This window comes from Galeopterus variegatus, unplaced genomic scaffold, assembly GCF_000696425.1.
Source record: "Galeopterus variegatus unplaced genomic scaffold, G_variegatus-3.0.2 Scaffold991, whole genome shotgun sequence".
Classification (NCBI taxonomy): domain Eukaryota; kingdom Metazoa; phylum Chordata; class Mammalia; order Dermoptera; family Cynocephalidae; genus Galeopterus; species Galeopterus variegatus.
Genome location: NW_007727102.1, coordinates 467,606 through 475,276, shown reverse-complemented (window position 1 = coordinate 475,276; position 7,671 = coordinate 467,606). Strand labels below are relative to the sequence as shown.

Sequence of the window (7,671 nt, the reverse complement as noted above, 5' to 3'; positions counted from 1 at the left end):
CGGCCCCGTGGCTCACTCGGAAGAGTGTGGCGTTGGTAGTGACGAGGCCACGGGTTCGGATCCTATATAGGGATGGCTGGTGCACTCACTGGCTGAGTGTGGTGTGGACAACACCAAAAAAAAAAAGGAAACCATTGAGATGATAAAAGATATGATATGTGATGAATACCCCTGCCATCAAGGAGGTTACAACTTGATAAAGACAGACATGTAACTGAATATTGCATGCCAAACTATGCAAACACATATGCAAGTATGCATGCACACATATACACCCAACCACAGTACTGTGAAACACAGAGTATCTTGGGGAACAACTTGATTTCATTAGTGAGAATAAAAGAGGAAAGAGGTGAAGGAATGGAGAGGGAGAGGGAAAAGGAAATTAGGGGGGAGAGAGAGAGAGCACGCAACAAGGAAGATATCATAACAGATAATTTGTAATATAGGTCTTGAAAGATGAGAGGCATTTGCAGGAAATTCCAAGTTGGGGTATAGAATACGTAGGGAACTGAGGGCTTCTGGGGAGTGATGAGCATGGAACAGCATAGCAGTCGAAAAGAAGGTGAGTTCTGACTACATGCAGGAAGCAGAAAGACACTGAAGTGTTCCCAGCATTGGGATACACATAATGAGATTTGCCTTTTAGAAAGGTAGCATTGTAGAATATCTCTTGAAAAGAAGTGAGGGTGGGGGAAGAACAGATGTTAGAGGGGAAGGGGAGGGAAAAGCATCTCTATCAGGGTCTGCTTCTCACCTCTGAGTTCAGCTTGACGATCCTGCTATAGTACCACTTCAGTGATTCTTTCCCTTGGTTTTATTTCTTTAGCTCAGAGATCACAGCTTCCAGCTATTGCTATCTAGATTGCATTGTTGTCCTCTTCCAACACCTGTTTGCCCAATTCCTGGAATAAATTCTGTCTACATTAATCACACAGAGTTGTTTCTGTTTTCTGGTTAGTCTCTAACTGCTGCTATATAGCAATGATCTGGAGTAGAGGTTTTGAGGCCTCTAATAAAAGAAGAGTGCACATGAAGAGGAGAAAGCTAATTTAGAAAACTGAGCTGCAGAATTTGGTGACAGGTGTATGTGTGGGATAGGAGGAGGGGAGAATTATGGATATTCTGACACTTCTGTTTGGCCTACTTAACAGAGTGATGCTATTTAAAGAAACAGGCAATGTGGGAAAAGCAAGAGATTTGAGAAGCCCTAAGATGACCACAAGACATTGAGCTGCAGAATTTGGTGACAGGTGTATGTGTGGGATAGGAGGAGGGGAGAATTATGGATATTTTGACACTTCTGTTTGGCCTACTTAACAGAGTGATGCTATTTAAAGAAACAAGCAATGTGGGAAAAGCAAGAGATTTGAGAAGCCCTAAGATGACCACAAGACATTAAGTCAGACATATCTAGCAGACAGAAGGACACTGGAATCTGGAGCTTGAGTTTCATATCTGAAATTTATCAACATATAGTTGGAGTTTAACAGTATTTAAAATCTTAGAAGTAAGATCACCAGGGAAAGGATATAGAGTGAAAAGAAACCAAGGACAGAACTTCATGGAAGCACTAATATAAAGAGTTTAGTGGAGAAATTGGAAAACCATGGGAGGTTAGTGTGAGAAAAGTCAGAACTTCCAATAAGAGCAATACTCAAAAAATGCGAGGATGGGTTCACTGTCTGTGACTACTAAAAGACAATTAGTTATTGACCAATTAAGGGTAGATCCAGAATTGCTTTGTTTCTCTCTTCAAAATAACATTCTGATATATTGCTATTCTTATAATGCAATGAAGAGATTGATGACAAGAGAGATAAAATCAGTTCTCTAATTTTATCCAGCTGGTATGTGGAGTAGATTGGATTTGAACCCAGTTCTGATTAATTTCCAAAGTCTGTAGTGCTTTGTAGATGATTATGAATGCCAGGCTAACAAATTTGTGTGTACTTATATAGGCAATGAGAAAGTTTGGGATAGAGTAAGACCTGATCAAAAATGTGTTTAAGAAGAATAATCTAAGAGCAGTATGTAATGGGGATTAGGAAAGATAGATTCTGGAAAAAGGAAGGGCAGTTATGAGACCTCTAGGTAAGAAGTAATGAGAGCTCAGCTTATGGTGTAGATTTGCCAGATTTAGGGGGAAAAAAAATCAACAGTGAAGCCCAGGATGCCCAGTTAAATATGAATTTCTTAATTTTTAATATCAGTATATACCATGCAATATTTGGGACATATTTATATTTAAAAAATGTGTTATTTAACTGAAATGTATGTTTTAACTGGTGTTCTGTATTTTATCTGGCAACCTACAATATAGCATTGCAATTCTTACACCAACTACCTAGAATTTGTGTAGATTCTGTAGGTTGAGGACACAGTCCCCAACAAGATTGTTCTCATCAGATGCCAGTTGAAAGTACAGGGCCCCCAGGCAGCCTGCTCTTCTGACCAACTGGCTACAAATTTGGGGGTTCCTACAACCCCCTCAGTTTGATAATTCACTAGAACAATTCACAGAACTCAGGAAAGTGCTACAGTTATCTGAAGTTTTGTTATGGTCCTTTACAAAGGACCAGCCAAGTGAAGGCATACATAATGCAAGGTCTAGAAGGGTCTCAGGAGTAGAGCGTCCATGTCCTCTCTGCATGAAATCAGGATATACCACCCTCCTGGCACATGAATGTGCTCACTATGAAGTTTCCCTGAGCCTCAGTGTCCACTGTTTTTATTGGACTTTTGTCAAATAGGCATGATTAATTTAGTTATTGGCCACATGATTGAACTCAATCTCCAACTCTCATTCCCTCCTCTGGAGTCAAGGACCCTCTTTGAATAACAAAGTCACTCCTATCACTTGGGAAATTCCAAGGGCTTGGAATTCCTGCCCAGGACAAAGACCAGACAAATTCTTTATCATATAACACAACCCTAGTGCAGCTATATTAATGGAAATGGAGAGACAAATGGGGAAGGGATTATACCAGACAGGAGTCTAAATTGATGCTAGTTTTTAAATCCTAGTCTAAATGGATGCTAGTTTTAAATTGATTCTAGATGGGAAATATGTGAGGAAATGTAGACTGGGATGGGAAAGGGAGAGGGTAGATAATGAGCTAATTTTGGATGGCTGTAGTTGAAGATACTGATGGAGCACTTTGGTGTAAATGCAGGGTAAAGGTACAAAAATACATATCTGGGTTTAGAAGAATTTTTGGAATTATATACTTAGCATGAATGTGATTGTTGTAGTTCTGAAATGTAGTAATATTGCTGTGGAAAAAAGTGTAAGCCCAAGTATTACAGGAGGGAAAATATAAGTCACAAAAAAGATAAAAATAGGTCCTTCTTATTCTAAATTTTGTAAATTTTTATAGATTAAATTAATTTGATGGTATCCTCCATATGAAATCATTTTAGTTGTTTTTTACAATGGCATTCATTTAAAAGTTTTATATATGTATTCTGTAATTTTATTTCTCTCTATTTTTCTTGAATGTTTAACTTGTAATACCCATTTACTTTTATTTCTAAATACTAATTGGATTTTTGCCCAGATTTATATAAATTTAAAGTACTCAATTAATTGTAACAATATTAGGAAAATAACTCTACATGAATTTTGGCTATTTTTTTTAGCTCCCTGAAAAGGATGGTGTAGAGCCTATGAATTTTGGTATTTTAAACACTTTAAAGTTAATATATTTTTTGCCTCAATCAGTCTGGCTTTAAAGTTAACCCAATCTTCAGTCTTCAAAGTTTACCTTTTTTACAGACAGAAAGGTTAACAAAATAGAATTAAAGTTAATGCTTTTATCTATTCATTTTAAACTTATTCTTTAATTACAAAATGTCTTACAACTAGTAATAGTAAATTGATCAAGGTAATTATAGTCTTCACATGACTGAATGGGAAATAATTGCAGTGTATCTACGTAGTATCATAAAGACCACTGGTAAAGCTACATTGTAGCACATACACTTGTAAAAATATAACCTTTCTTTGTCTAGTCTCCTGCTACAACATATTAACATTGAGCAAAAATGATTAATGCTTACTATGTACCAAAATGCTATTCTGAGTGTTGTGAAACATACAGAAAGAAATAATATTTAGTCTGAATGAGAGAAGAATACTTATAAAAACACCGTTTATGTTTAATCACTGTAATTTTGGTTGAAAACTACTTTGCTGTAATGTCACTAGCAGCATTATCTGCCACATAATTAATAATACAAATTAAAAAGAGGATCAGTAAGGATGTTTTTGAAACATGCAAACAAGCAAATTGCTTCACCCCTTTGAACTTCAATTCTTAATCTATAAAAGAGAGATCAGACTAAATTTTCTAGTCTCGCTTTCGCAGTTCTTGTTAGTGTTTGTAGTGTCAGATAGTACGTTTTATTACCTTAAATCCAAGCTCTATCTGAAGCCTTAACATTGCAAGCCAATGATGGGTAGGGTTATTTATTTATCTAGCATGTGGTACAAAGGTGTAGACTGAGAAATAGTGTGTCAGATAGTACGTTTTATTACCTTAAATCCAAGCTCTATCTGAAGCCTTAACATTGCAAACCAATGATGGGTAGGGTTATTTATTTATCTAGCATGTGGTACAAAGGTGTAGACTGAGAAATAGGAGACCTGGTTCTAGTAGTACTTGTTCTATGAAAAAACTTCAGCATCCCTCAGTGTTCTTGTCTGTAAAATGGGATTTTATTATAAACCTCATGGTGCTTTCCAGCTTTAAAGTCTATGATTAAAAGAAAAAAACAACTATAATAGCCAGATTAAGACCAATCTAATCAACATCTGATTTGTAACATATTTTGAAAAAAAATTCATTGTTTTCAAATGATAACAGTTGAAAGTGATGCTGGCATGGAAGACAAGCTAATAAAAAGAGCTGAAGCATATGCTATACTGAATAAATGATATTATTTAAAATTTCAAGGTGAAATATATCACTAACATGAGTAAATCTCCAGTTTTTAAGGATGCTTAAAAGCAGTTTTTTTCCTCTTAAAAGGAATTAAAGATACTCAGTATCTATGTGACTATAGATAAACTATTTTCAGAAAGAAGCCTCTTCTTCCTGCATAATGCAAAGACAAATTTCAGTCTCAGCATTTTTCATATCACAACGAGTCAGCCATGTGCAGTGCTGTAATATCAGGGTAAACTGGCATTAGTGAAGTCTTTGTGGACGGTCTTGGCAGGAAGGAATTCGTTTTGTGCAAGGAAAATTTTGGTGAGAATTTTGACTACATGTTTATTTACTTGATATTTTCGATGTAGATCCATAAAGTGGTAATTAAAAGTACTAGTGTAATTGTGAAAATTAGAATAATTAAAAGTGTCTTAGATTTGTGTGATATTTCTTCTCATTTCTAATTTGGGAAGTTACCAATTTGAAGACTGGAATTTTATAAAATCAGACCTAAAGTGTTTCTAGCTGTTATTTCATATTGGGATGTTCCAGCAGTGTAGGGAGATTGGATCAGACTAAAACAAACTGGCATCTACAGAAGCTCCCTGCATCCTTTGTTTAGGAGGTGTTTTATAAAATCAGACCTAAAGTGTTTCTAGCTGTTATTTCATATTGGGATGTTCCAGCAGTGTGGGGAGATTGGATCAGACTAAAACAAACTGGCATCTACAGAAGCTCCCTGCATCCTTTGTTTAGGAGGTGTTTTTTTTTTTTCACAATGTGTTTACTTATTGACATGCTAACTCTATGAAATGTATCACTTTCCTCTAGTGTTGTTTATTTCATTAGGGGATATGCTACTCTTTAGCTCAGTTTCAAAGAAAGTTACTGTTTTAATAGTACCTGGAAATTGAGTTTTAAAATATTGCAAGTTCCATATAGAGCACTATATAGAATTTAATTCAGATGTTTTATATTCTTAAAGGGCTGAGTAGGTACAATGTATCGAACAATAGTTTTAAACTAAAAAGCTGTCTCTTCTGGGATGCATATTATTATGTATTTTGTAAAACTCGGTAAATCCCAAGCTGAAGTGTGCATGAACGTCGAGTGTGGGCTCTGGCCACAGCATTCCCATTAGCATTAGCTTGGCACAGCTTCTTGTCTCACAGACAGTGAAGAACATGCCTTTTCCACCCTTGAGGCAATAAAATAAATTAAAGGGTGCGGCATTAAATGAGTTGAATTTTGAGTAGTATTTTTCATGCCTTCAACATTTTCAAATCAGTTTATCCTCATGAAGCAGCTTTTGGAATCATGAAACAAGGGAGTCCTCTGTTTGTGCCAGTATGCAGGTTCTTTTGATTTTCTGGAATCGTGTGTATGTCAAACAGTCTTTTCTGGTCCTTTTCCCATTGTGGTCTCTGGGTAGGGTCCATGACTAGAACTTTGTAATTCAGTATAAATCACAAATAAATGAGCACTGTGGAAGGTAAGACATCTTTAGTTTGTTTCTACTGGGTCTGGTCCAGGCTATTACAGTCCCTACATATCTCCATGACACAGAAGCAGGAGTTTGTGCAAAGAATGTCCCCAGGGCCCAACCAAATCCTTCCTCTGCAGAAGCTGCCCTGCTCAGTCTATGTTCGTTACATTTGTGCTTCCTCCAATTTTGCACTTTCAGTATTTCCTAGAGACTGGGGAGCGTTCCTTTTATCTAAAATGGAAGTTTATTTTTGTTTTTATGGAACAAAGGATTGTCTGTAGTGTTACCATGTGTCCTAATTAGAAACTCTTTTCTTATATTCTTGTAAATAAGAAGGGGATAATTTAATTCTTAGTACATTTAAACACTAACCCTAGAGTTGGTAAGTTCCACATTTCACCTAATCCCCTTTAACCACAAAAAATGTGGAGCCTCACCCACCACCTACAGAGCAATATCTGAAGGCTCCGCAACTATAAAGGGAGTCTCTTTGTAGAGCTGTTTCCTCTTTCTAGATGTGTGATGTTTTATTTCAAGACATCTAAATAAGTACATATGCTTCTCCCATATTGATATGTCCCTTATCCCCACTCCCTCCAACCACAGTGCTTTTATTGTTGTTATTTTTCAGAAGCACACTGTGATTATTGCTGGAAGTATTTCAAACATAATACACTGACAAATTTTGAACACTTATACTGTACCAGGCATCATGCTAAGTTCATTACATAATCGAACATATGTAATTTATAACTACTACAAGATATTATCCTGATTTTATAGATGAGAAATAGAGACTCAAAATTTCTGAGGCTCACTCAAATTCAGACAGCTTGTCAGGGCTAGATCCAAGGTTTAAATGTAAGAATATCTGTTTACTACTCTATCCCAGTCATAGGTTATCACCAATTAATTATTTTCCAAGTGAGCCCTCATGTTATGACTCCTCATATTAATGCTTTAAAATGTGCATTCTTTGTTTATAAAGCTCCACACCTTCAAGTGTTTCAGGTTAAAATGTTTTATTATATTGACAGCATTGCTGTACATTTTTATGTTATTTTTCCAGTGTCCAAAACCATTGTATATCTCCATTTTACCATATCCTCTCTTCTGGTGCTCACCTACACCTCTCAGAACCAGCATGTGTCAGGTAAAAGTGTAGCCTATGATAAGAAACAAAGAGAGAGACAGAGACAAAGGAGAGAGAGAGAGAGAGAGAGAGAGAGAGAGAGAGAGAGAGAGAGAGAG

General features: G+C 36.3%; 1 protein-coding gene across 1 annotated transcript in view; it reads left to right on the top strand.

Annotated features, from left to right (window-relative positions):
• The first annotated feature begins 531 nt into the window (after positions 1 to 531).
• Positions 532 to 7,671, top strand: part of ZFPM2 (zinc finger protein, FOG family member 2) — a 408,841-nt gene continuing 401,701 nt past the window's right edge. The window contains exon 1 of the mRNA XM_008574052.1: positions 532 to 565. Coding sequence (XP_008572274.1) covers positions 532 to 565 — 34 coding nt within the window. The remainder of the gene's footprint in view (positions 566 to 7,671) is intronic.